At 48.2% G+C, this 12,500-nt stretch overlaps 1 protein-coding gene across 1 annotated transcript in view; it reads right to left on the bottom strand.

Annotated features, from left to right (window-relative positions):
- Positions 1 to 5,450: 5,450 nt before the first annotated feature.
- The window catches only part of nad4 (NADH dehydrogenase subunit 4), a 9,387-nt gene continuing 2,337 nt past the window's right edge, over positions 5,451 to 12,500 (bottom strand). The window contains exons 2-4 of the mRNA in view: positions 12,428 to 12,500; positions 7,584 to 8,006; positions 5,451 to 5,539 (exon numbers count right to left, since the gene is read on the bottom strand). The exon at positions 12,428 to 12,500 is cut by the window's right edge and continues 442 nt beyond it. Coding sequence (YP_002608409.1) covers positions 5,451 to 5,539; positions 7,584 to 8,006; positions 12,428 to 12,500 — 585 coding nt within the window. The remainder of the gene's footprint in view (positions 5,540 to 7,583; positions 8,007 to 12,427) is intronic.

Genomic DNA, 12,500 nt, shown 5'->3' with positions numbered 1-12,500 from the left:
AGTCGCTTATTCAAAGGGCTATTAAGTTATTAAGAAAAAAGGCTGCTTTAAGGGCAGCTTTTAGGCCTTCTCTGCACCGATTCCCTCGACCTAGAAATATAGAATAAGAGATCGGTAGCGTAGAAAGATTAGCTAACGAATGCTCCTATCCTATGGTAATGAGTGCTTGAATAAACTCTGATTCCGCTTGGCCGCTCTTCACTCTTGGTTTCAGCTCTTAACAAGAATTGCCATAGTTGAATGTGAACAACTCGATTGTTTAAGTCCTTTACCCGGTGAAGAAGGAAGACTAGCTAAATCAAAATCCTTCTCACGAAGAAGGAGTCCCACTACGCGGTAAGAGGCAAGGGCCCTGCTTTCTCCCTCCTAGCCAGTGAAGGAAGTCGGTTAAATTCTTTTTTGAGCGAAAGAACCGAACCACAAAGAATTTCTTTTAAGCTTATGAGAATGCCCAGGCTTGATTAAGGTAGTTCAGTGACCCAGTTCAGTTCAGTGACTTCGACTTCAGGGCTTACCTCTTCGGATGTTGAAGGAATAACCGATGCTATTGAAGAAGCTGTTCTTGCTCTTCTTCTCTTTGCTCTTGTTGAGTAAGATGTGATTGCTCTAGTAGCACAGCAGTAGGAATAGTCTATATCACCGATAGGCCAGGCCAATTAGTTAGTGAAGTATGGCATCTTCGTAGTAGTAGTGGGAGTAGGAGTAGTAGCATTGGATTAGTTAGAGATAGTATCTTCTTTCTTGTTGAATAAGCTTAGTCTCACATTAGCAGATCGAAGTGCAAGAGCAGGGCCTGGTGCTAACGTATAGTTGATCAAGATTGCTTTTAGTTCTCTCTTTCTGAAGTAATGGATAGAGATGAATGCCCTAGCGGGGCGGATTGCTTTGAATAGCCTAGTTTCGTACCCTTGCTCTTGGGATGAGCTTTTCCTTCTGTTCCCAGGATAAAAAGAAGAATAGCTCAAGTTTTTCGAAAGTCTTCTTTTCTTAGTCACCGATAAAGAAAGTAGCTAGGCTTGGTCTTCTGCAATTCAAGGAAAGCTGTCCAATAGGCCTAGATCTGAGTAAGCAATCCCCATCTCCTGACGAAGGGGTATCAATCAGAACAGAATAAAGTGAAATCCAAACAACCTATTTTTTCATTTTTTATGAATCCGGAAAAATAGGTTGTTATCACAAAAATACCAACTTATTAGGTGACTCAGTCACTTCATTTCTTCTAGCCGCCTGCCTGGTTGGTGTGAGCCGGAGTTAGACATAACTCCCTTGTTCTTTCGACTAATTCCTAAAAATGCTCCGGGACTTTCGCTTCATTTTCTTTTTCTGGTGCCTCCTTAGTACCACTCGTCTCTCCCCTTCCTTTAGGCATGACTACCCTGCTGTGCTCGTAATCAGCTGAAAGCATATAACATTTTATATGAATTAAATTATAAGGCTTTCGCAGCCATACTTTTCAAAAAACTGGGCGCTTTGCCTTCGTCGCCCATTCTGCGTAGGCGGTGGTGCTCCTCTGGCCCTTCCCTCGATCTACCGCCTCTTCCTTAGTCTTTGGTTGATCAAGCCCTTTGTTAGGCCTCTCCGTCTTCTCCTCTAACGGGGGAAGAAGTCCATTCCGGTCCAACTAGGTGGGCCGCGTCAGTAAGTATAAATGAACTTCTCTACCCCTGTGCGCTTGGGAACGCACTATAGCCTTGCTTGAAGCCGGCTCTCCTTATATTCAACATTTGATTTTTTCCTCTCTCCAGAATCAATAGAAAAAAGAATTGCTTTGCGGCTTACCGCTTACCTATCTTTCTCCAAAACCCTCTCTTGGCTAAAGGCGCGGGCAATACGGCTTTTTGGCCTATTCTTTCTGGCTTCGTAATGACGAGTATACAAACTCATACCTTGGTCTAAAACTCAAATTGCTATACCGTGTCGAATGCAATTCAGCCGGTCCCTCTAACGAATTTCCATCTGCATCGGCAGACGCCTAACCAAGAGATTCCTTTTATCCCCGAAGCCAATTGTTCCGAACGAAGCTACATTTCTATCCAAAAGGACATAAACAGACGCAGGCACATTCGCAGAAAGAAGAGATCGAGATCTCAGTCGAATCAGGGGAATCCCCTTTCTTAAGGGCAGTTGGCAAGGGAGGAAAGAAGGTTTGGATCGGTTTCTAATTCATTCTCCGTCTCCGGCGAGGTCGCATCGGCAAAAGAAGGGTACTCATCGATCCAATTCCAGCTTCTGTCCCAGATGAAGTTGTTCTTGTTGGTATCATAGATGTGTTATAAGAACTGGGCTATGCCCCCAAATTAATTGATATCGAAGCATTAACATTCGTGGATGGAAAATGAAAGATGTCGATTCTTTTCTAAAGAAAGATGGCTTAGATTGAATAGTTTTAAGTCTCTCGCGGTACCCTGCCTAAGATGGGAAACTCCTGATTTTCCTGCTTAGACAGAGGCCTTGTCAATTACATATTATAATTAGCATGAAAGTCCTACTTTAGATGATACGCCTCGCTGAGCTCTCTCTTGGGCTGTGAAAGCGGTGCGAAAGAAGTTGGGCTACCTTGCCTTGAGAGCTTCCCCGGTTACTGAGTCTGTGATTTCATTGTAAGTATTTGCTTCCATCTCGAAATGCTCTTTCATGATTTTATGTACACAAGTTATCGCGCATAAGCATAGCCATATGATGAGTTGAAAGCTTCAGAGGTGGGGAAAACCCTCTATAGTCTAAGAGCATATTACCACTCTTTTCTGTGTTCATTCAATGCTTTGCTTGTGGATTGGAAATGCGGTAAGGTCAGCCCCTTTATCTTAGATAGATATCAGCATAGCTTCATAATTAAACTTCTCGCACATCTGCTCTGAAAGCGAGAGCTTGAGATGCATCAGTTCTGAAAGTGATCTTTCCGAATCAAGATATAGAATATGGGCAACCTTCTTCCCTAGCAAGAAGGGAGACAAAAGATTTTATTCATGTCTCTGCAGCTGTATTTAGTGTGTCACGCTGGGAATTGATAAACGACTTTATATCTCCGTTGAAGTGAAAGCTTACTTAATCGATGTATGGGATATACCTGAAAGGGCAGTGCCACAAGGTTTAACATTCCTGCTACGCTTGTCCTAATCAAGCCAAGACTTTATGCTCTGCTCTGCGCGCTTTTGCTTTTTACCCGATCCCGGCATAGCGCTTTGCTTTCGGTTCTTCGGAGGAAACCTTACCAGACCACCACCCGACTTCGTTGCTTGTGTGCTTGGACATACATAGCCGAACAGGGCCTACAGAAGTCAACCTTTCTAAATGCACACGCTTTACTGTGCGGACGGAAAGCCCTCGATTAATGCCATGGCTAGAATAAGACAGCTTCGAAGACGAATAATGCTATGGCAAACCCTACTTATCTTTTATCTGTCTCCCACCCCATTCTTTCCCTAAGAAGAGGGGTTCCACCGTCAACCTACGTTAACTCTTTTTGGTACCCCAACTCAAAATTGATCGTGTACTTCTTGTGTTTACAGCAAGATCTCTATCTAAGTGTTGACATCAAATTCCTTACGGCAGAGCCCGCTCTTGATGTAGAGGAATTGCTGGGCGGTTTCCTCAGCTAATTCAGAAGCCCTTCTTTCGATTGACTCAGCTACTGATACAGATGTTGGCTACTCACAGACGTTCTCATATCATACAGAATTTACTGGAAAGCTAGATGTTGGATGTGCAGATTTAGTTGAATATTCATAAGTAGCAGGGTACCTGTTCTTGAGTCATATCTGCTGTCTCGACTATACACACTATTTCCCATCCAAAAAAATGTTACAATGAAGTCCAAGCTTCGCTAAACGATACTCAAGAGATTCACCCTCTCCTGGAACAATCTTTCTAGGTTTACCAAATCCTCAACCATAAAAGGAATGATTTGTGAAAGGGAACGTTTAGTAAGGTCAGGAATCCTAAACAGAAGGAGCGGGTACCGGTCCCTCCGTATCAGAATAGGCATCAAATAATCAGGTAGTAAACAACAAGGGAATGTATTTTCCACTTCCTAGATAAGACTAAGTAGGGGCGAACGAGCTTATCATGTCAATACTCCAATACATCATGATCAGTTCGTTCGAAAGGTTGAGCAGCAGTCTAACTTGGAAAATGAATCCTTGGTTGTTCTGGCCTTGCCATCGAAAGCACGGTTTCAGAAATGCTTTAGTTCGCTCCGTGGGCTTCGCATGATTAGGATCAATCAGAACAGCCTCACCTGCCCTGGAAAGCAGATCTGCGGATGGTTAGGTGGTTAGCGAACATCGCCTTTCTCATCTAGGACTTAGACCTGTACACCCGCACCTTCTTCTTACGTGAAGGTATGTCATGCCCCGCCCTAACTCATATCTTCCTCTGGGACATTGGTGCACTTGCAAAGTACTCCTATCCGCTTGTAGAGAGTCTTTCTCCGACCTTTGAAGTTGAACACTTTCTAAATTGTGAGCTGGAAAGTGAGTCTGAAGCGAGTTGGTATGGTCTAGGGCTTCCGATTCACAGGCTATGAGAAGGCCTTATAACTCTTCTTTCATAATCGTTCGAAGAAGTGGCCGAAGAAGGACCGGCTGGAGAGTAAGTAGTACTTACTAAAGTCTGTTGGTAGGTAGGGTCAAGTTGTTGAGGGGGAACCCCGCCTCTATAGTAAGTAAATAAAGCATAGAAAAAGTGCGCTCTATAGCTAGCTCCAATTGAAGAGGTTGAGGAGAAGAGCCGCTAAAGCCCTTTTTCACTACGTAAGCCTCGGGCTAGTGCTTTATTTTCATTTTAACCAGTGCGGAAGGAATAGCACGCAAAAGCCGGTTGGGTCGGAAGAGCAAGCTTCTTCATTTAATTTAATAAATTAAGACATTGGGCGCTGACGCGAGACAAAGCGGTTAGTGTACCAAGCTTGTAACTTTCACGGTTATAACTCAACTCCAGCAAGAATAGGCTTCAAAGCCGTATCGCGCTAGCCTAGGCGCTCACGAGCAAGCACTTGGGCTACGTCAAGTTAAGCCGTTGCTTGTTGCTCCAACTTAGGAGTAGGGGCTCTAGAGCCTTTTCCGCAGGCTGCTATGCTAGTTGTAGCGCGCTAGCGCTTTACTAATAACATAGAAAGTCAAGGGGACTCTATCATGATCTTACGAATCTACAACTCTCTTTACTGAGCGAGACTCTATCCAGATCTAAAGAATCCGCCAAAGAGCCTTCTTCTAACTAGGAGAGTCAGCAAGCTACCGGAAGCGAAGCTTCTGGCTCCCCCTGGGGCATCCAATTCCTCTTTTTTGTTCTACTTAGGTGGAGCAATCCGAACTCTCGACAGAATATAAAAGAGGTTTTTATTCCTGTGTAGACACCTCAACGAACTCATGTGGACACTCCTCAGCCCGAGGACAATCTCTCAAATACACATTAAGATGTTGACCCGTTTTTCTTTTCTTTGCTGATTCCTATCAATTAAATTTGCCATGTTGCACTAAGTTACTTACGGATGTATGCATGCGGTCCGGGAACACTTTGGGGTGAACACCCATCCGAACAAGTAGGGTCAATAGTTCAGCATTTAGGCCGTAACATTTAGCAAGAAAAAAATCTTTAACCCAACAAGTGCTCTCCGAACCAAGCTAGGTAGTCTCCTATCACTAGGCTCACCAACCAACCTGGACTTTGATTCTTATTATTCCTACCGGATATCAAAACCATAAGGATTGTTTCCAGCCATGAGTTCCCATATGACATAAGCGCTCTTGGGTGGGGTGGGCCATCATTCGCCAGGTCTTTGAGTGCCCGTCGTACCACGTGGTTGGTGCACTAGGCTGATCGAGACTCGACTTTTCGGATCTGGCACCTGCGCCCGGCCCGCCCGTCTGCTGCTAGGTCCGGGAATGGCGCCAGGCGAGGGCGCCGCTATGCCCCGCTGCTCTGCTGCGGCCGGCCCCCGGACTATGCAAAAGAATCGAGGCCGGGGGGTCTCGTCCATAGTGGTTCCCCCCCGCCTTTGGTGATTGACCGAACAAATAGGCCTAGATCTATGCCCCTTAATGAATCGAATGGTCCTTCGACCTTCATTTGATTCCGACGGCCGGCATAGATCTCATGAGACCCGCCCACTATTACTACGAAAAAAGCCCTGCCCTTTTCCTTCGCTACTAGGAGAGTAAGCAACTTCTATTAGCGCCGGACCTGGAGTCGAATTGATCGTGTCATGTGCAACGTCCATCAATGAGGGTTCATTAATGTCCATTGATTTAGACTCCTTCCCCCTTCCCAACTACGAATAAGATCGAGAGGGGCCCGAAAGCCCCCAAACCAAGAACGGAAACGGAAGCCTTTCGATTCACTCCCCATTCTCTCTTAAATAAAGCTCGCCCTCGAGCCCTGGGCAGGTCGGCCGGGTCTTTCCCTGTTGTTCTGTTCCCGCCACGAGAAAGACGCACGGAAGAGGTATGCCCAGCGCGCGGAGGATCCGTTGAGAGTTTCTGTTGTCTCGGTAGGGAACTGTACGATCTTTTCCCCTATTGTATTGAATCAATAAAAAAAGAGGTCAGTGCTACGGCCCCCTATTCTTTGATCCAATATTGACCGGGGACGAGCCCCGACTTCCATAGGTCCTTGGTTTGACCTCCCGTAGTGGTCCTTGCTTTTAATAAAGCGGAGCGGGGCCAATTTCTCGTACTTGCTCAGTGTGTCCCCTTTCGTCGAGTGCCCCGCCCGGTTCACTGGGCTGTTGGCCTACCAAGCACTTGCCCGCTGCTCCTGCCGCCCGCCAAGCGGGCGGAGCGCTCGTTATCCTTACTTTTCTGGGACCCCCCCCATTGCTCTAGCCATAAGCTATGGCAGCTCCAGCTCGCAACCACAGGGGCCCGCCCTGCGATGCGAGGCCAGAGTGGGCTCAGCGGTCAGCCCCCATTCGAATTACGTTAGGGGTCTTTCGCTTTTGCCAGATCTAGAGAGATACTACGAGTCCTCCGTCCCAGATTCCATCGCCGCGGCCATCTGGTTCACCGGTACTACCAAAAAGTCTCATGCTTACGTTACTGTTACTGATGGTTTTATTATCTTGGACCACGAAGACGCCGGTCGTGCTTCTGGTTTCCATTCCCATCATCATATTGATGATAAATCTCCTCGTGCTCTGCCATAAGAACTTGGAGTCCGTATCATGGTGAAGGTAAGGTAACGCTGTGATTCTTGCTTAAAAAACAGACCGAACGCGTTCGAGTTATTGGCTCGTCCGACCCGGCAGCATTCATGAGTCGCTCGTTCAACTGTCCCTCGGAGACACGGTCGAGAAGTACCATGCATGGTTGCCCCCCGTCCTTTCTTTCTCTCGGTCCCACCCAGCAAGATACGGCTCAGCCAAAAAACGTGAGCGCCCCTGCGCGAGCCTTATTTTTTTAGTAAAGTCAAGCTTTGGCTCCCTAAAGACTAAAGAAATGGATAAAAAAAAAGGGGGGACTTCTGCAACGGGCTATGCCACCCAAACCAACTGAGGGAAGTCGCATCCGTCCCATCGCAAGCACCTACAATGTCATGATCACATTGGTTTGCCCTTTTTTCTTTGGTAGTTCAACGGACGGTCGCCCCTCCAACAAGAAAAGGTATAAATATGGAAACTTCTCTGCCATTTGGATCGGAGAATTTATGGAGGAAATCGGGTTTTAAATTTCCAGAAACCGCACGATTATATAGCCAAAGGGAATACGCCGCGCCTAAAATCATCCCAAGCGCTGCTAATGTGGCTACTAAGCTATTTCTTTGGAAAGCTCCTACTGAGATGGGAAATTCCCCGATAAAGCTGCTAGTACCAGGTGAACTCATATTGGCCAAAGTAGAAGAGAAGGAAATGGTAGGGAGATTCGGCATGGTGCTCACTGAACCTCCGTAATATCTAGCAAGTCGAGTCTTATGTCGGTCATATAGAACACCAACACATAGAAAAAGGGCTGAAGGAACCGGTCCATGACTTGACATCGGTAGAATGCTACCTCCAATTCCCTGTATGTTCGATAGAGCCAAAGATTCCCCCTACTGATCGGAGTACGCCAATTACCCCCCGAACCGTACAAGATAGTTACCACCTATCATACGGCTGGCTTTCTAACTTCACTTCTTTTTCTGGTCGTTCCGCTCTGTCGATCGATGGTAGTATAAGAGATCTGTAACCCCCCGAAATTATTTACATAATGGTTCCTGCTTCCTACCCATAGTTAGCATGTATCTCCCCGGGTCATACTTAAGTCTCACATCGTAGACCCCCACCCCAACTCTATCTTCCTTATCAGTGAACCGGAACATAGTGCATAGGTACTCTTCGATGCAGCGGGGACGAGACGACGTGACATACTACGATCACGTACAGAAGTGCTGCCCTTCGGCTCGGCAATATGGAACCTCTCAACAGCTCCCGTTCCTTTATGAGGTCCTATCGGGATAGGTAGGCCCAAGCCTTTCCCTCCCCCCGACCGAGCAGTAGTTCCCCACGGCTGACAAATAGGAGTTTAGGCCGTAAAAGAAAGAAAGGCACCGGCCCCCATTCCCCCCCACTGGGATTTTTCTTTCCTTATCTACGTGCGCACTGCGTCAGCACTGGCGAAAAAGAGGTCGACTTTACTGAAGAAGAAGGGGCGGGCCGGGTGCTTGTGGGCCCCCACCCCCGTTTCCCGAGAGGGGGCCGGGCTGTGTTTCCCCAGCGTCCGGCCAGTGGCGGCAGAAAACGAACTCGGGTGGGCTCCGCGCGGTTCGCGTTTTCTTGTGTTGAGAGCTTCTCATTCTCTTATAGAAGCCCGCGTCCACGCCGGGGACGGGTAAAGTCTAGCGAAGCAGCAGGGAGCACTGAGCAATGGGGGGGGGGGATGAGGGCGACTCCGCCCATGGGTTGGACCACACCACAGGCTGAAGTCCTTCCACGGCAGGAGAAGGGCAGGGCAGCGTCCTCGTTGTCGGACCGGAACAAGAAACGGGAGCTAGTCGTTGGAGGGAAGACAAGGCTCATGGAGTACGACTCCACAGAAGAGCCTTACTCTATAGGGGCGCTAGCGCGCTACAACTAGCACTTTGAAGCCAGCTGAAAAACTACTGCGCGCTACTAGCGCGCAACGGCTTTCAAGCTTGACTAATAGGGCTTTATAGAGAGAGGTGAGTAAGGGGCTCGCTTCGCTTTTGTTGCGGAGCTCGCTGCCTTCCCACCCCTGCTTAGCGTTCCACTTGTGATCCTGGATGCAGTGGAGGATTTTTATAAATGCGCCCGAATGTTCCCCCTCCCTCCATAAGACCAATTCTCTCTTTCCCCCTCGAGAAAGAAAAGAGAAAGAAGAGAAGAAAGGATTGATTCTCTTCTTTGATGTAAACGGCCCTATCTTGTATCGAAAGGTTTTTCGTGCTATACACCACGTTGAGAAAGACCAACCTCCTATGTACCGTACCATTTTTGTACCTCGAACGGGAGGTCCTCCTTATGATGCTACGGACGGCTGTCCGAAGTGCAAGGGGTAAACTCGGACTCGGATAGGATAGGATTGTGCGTGCCGGGCCCTTCGGGTGTCATATTTTGGCCGAGTTTACCGTACCGTACCTCCGGCCCCTATGTTACGCGACCGTAATCTTTTGTTACGTTCCACCGCTGTTACGCCAGAAAGAAAAGGTTCCACACGAGCTCCCGTTCTGCGGCGTGCAGGACCGATAGGGGATTGGCTCCGGGTGTAGATAGGGTCAAATCTGCAGGGGTCATGCAAATACATAGGCCCCTTCCCTTCTCGTTTGGATGAATGGGGTGGTTTAGAAGGCGCTTTCCGATCTACGGTCCCTCGGAGCGAAGGGTTAGGCAGGTAGTACGGGCCCTCTGACTTCCAGCTATGTGCTGTGCGGCTCCCGCGAAGCGAATGAAGGGAAGCTCGAAGAGCTTTCTCCGCCAGCGGCTTATGTAGTGGTCGGCCTTATAAAGCTCGCTAAGCTTCGCTTCCCTCCCCCCTTCCCTTATTAAAGAAAGTTCAAAGTCTTCACTTAGTAGTCGGCATTCTATAAGCGACTTGTCGAGTCTACGAAGCTTTGCTTCTTGTAGTCGGCCCGTAATGCCTCCCTTCATTTGCTTGCCTCCTTCCAGCCCAGAATGCCTAACTGCGCCAAGTCGATCTTTTAGGCTTGGCTTCGTCCCGGAAGCTACCGCTTCTACGACGAGTCGCTTCTCCCCTTCTCTACTCTCTCTGGCGGAGAAAGGCTCTTCGAGCTTACGGGTGAGCTTACGCTTACTCTCAGCCTCTTTGATTGGTAGGCGGGCGGGCTAAGCCTAAGCCCCCTACTTAAGATTCCATTCATAAGGGTAATTTTCTGTTGTCGTGACGCTTTGGTTAGGCCGACAACTCTACAATAGGCTACTTTACTTCTAGCTTCTATAGTGGCCCTTCCACTTTGGTGTAGTTGTAGTTTGTATTGATACTGAATGAACATATCAAACAAAGGCGAGCAGTATAAGCCCTTCTCCGGCCTGGGAAAAGCAGCGAACTCTAGAAGCTAGGGCGTTGTTCACCTTTGGACACGAACACTATTCCGTTCTCAGCGGAAACCCGCCTTAGAGATTGAACGTCGACTTATCTTATTGCCGTTCAATCTAAGACAGCGCTGATAGCTTGTAGTGAACAGCCCTCTTATGAAACCAACCGAAAGCACCCTTGCAACTATGATAGAAAGCCGTTTGCCCTCTCGGAGCCCACTAAGATCATAGATCAGCCTGCTTAAGATCGTAGACCAACCTTCGCCTTTCTTTTAAAGTAGGGCGAGCAGAGCAGAGCGTACCCTTATAGATAGGGCAAAAAAGAAAGGCCTTTCTTTTTTTGAATCAAAGTAGGTCGCGACTTTTGTATTTGAGTCGGTCGGGGGAAGCTACCGCTTCGTAGACAGCTCCGCTTCCTCGTCTTGCTTCTGGCAAAGCTTCTACTTTGCTTGCTTCTCTCGCGCTTGCTTGCGCGAAGGCTTAGAGTCCTTTTCGCTAGGTCCAAAAGCTTCCGTCAAAGCGAAAGATCTGATCCAACAGAAATCCCGCATATTGAGCGCAGCTGATATGCGGCTACGGCTAGGCGACCATATCATGCCATAAAACACTTTTATATGTATAGAGAGATCCCCTAGATATACAGATAGAATAGATGTTCATGGATAGACAGACATTGAATTGATTCTGAGTTTTGGGGCTGAAAAAGCTCGTCGATCCAAATGAATCATTCTTCTGGTCTCTCTTCGCCCCCCGCCCCGAAACTGACCCACAGCACAGCGCCCATTCGCTTCGCGCGCGGGAAGGCAACAAAGTTCAGTTCATGAGACCGCAGCGGAGTGGAGCAGCCGCGACACGAAGTTCCTTACTTTAGCTGGATCTCGCTGGTGCCACCTAAACGGTAGGTAGGCGGCGGATGTGTGACGTTTGGAGTTGTCGTTCGTGCACCTGTCCCCAATGGAAGAATGAGTGATCCCTTCCCCTGCGGATCATGGCCTTACCACTCGGTCCCCGATGGCCAGCGGGGGATTCGGTATAGCAGCTCACGTTCGTTTGCGCTGCGCGTTCCCGCTGGACTGGACACGTGTTAGCTGTAGGAAGTATGGTTCCGAAAGTGACTTCGGTTCGCCAGTTCAGGCTCAACTCCTCGCTTTACGTTAGCGGACCTACAGGTCGGGCCGGGGCTCTGCGCTCTTTCTTTCTGTGTGGGACGATGCCGGGGAGAGAAGGGAATGCGTCGAGGCGGCGAACAACAACAACACAACTACATTTTGGCTTTTCCCTCCATGAGATGAGCCCAGTGCATTGGACCGATGGATAAGAGAACTGAGCTGGCCCAAAAAGCGCTTGGGCGCTCTACGTACGATGTAGACTCCATCAGATACATATCGATTTCTTTCTGATGGATCAAGAATAGATAGTTGTCTCATCAATAGATAGAAATAGGAGATTTCCCCTTATTATTGATAGATTCTTTCTCTATCCATTCCTACTCTTTCGATCTATCAGAACAGATCAGGCTATCTATCAATCGATTTGAAAATAGCACGTTCATATCGCTTTTCCTTCATTTCCGCCACGCCAACATAGCCGCCATAATAAGAAGCAGGCGAAGCAGCTAGAAGCGCTCGCTTCTAGCCCTTGAATTCTTATTCACGAATGAATTTGGGAAAGCCAACAGAAAGATTCGATTCTGACTTCGTAGAGCCGGTGCTGCTGTTGCCTGCGCGTAGGGCCGTCCCCCACTCCCGTCCCGGGGCGCTAAGGGGCTTTTGTTTTTGGAGCAGACGGCTGTGTTTTGCTGACGCCTCGAATCAAGCTTTTGTTGCGACATGCTATGTTTTCTCCCCCATTGCTAGTAGGTTGATGGGTCGCACGCCCGGCACACATGTTTTGGCCTTGTGTGTCCATAACTCAAAATAGGTGACCTAACGGCCGCCGCCCGACTAAACATACCAATAGTCACCAGATTCATATGGGCTACTGGGGAGTAAGCAATGATCTTCTTAAGATCGAT

Source organism: Vitis vinifera, mitochondrion (assembly GCF_030704535.1).
Source record: "Vitis vinifera mitochondrion, complete genome".
Classification (NCBI taxonomy): Eukaryota; Viridiplantae; Streptophyta; class Magnoliopsida; order Vitales; family Vitaceae; genus Vitis; species Vitis vinifera.
This window is presented reverse-complemented; position numbering and strand designations above follow the sequence as displayed.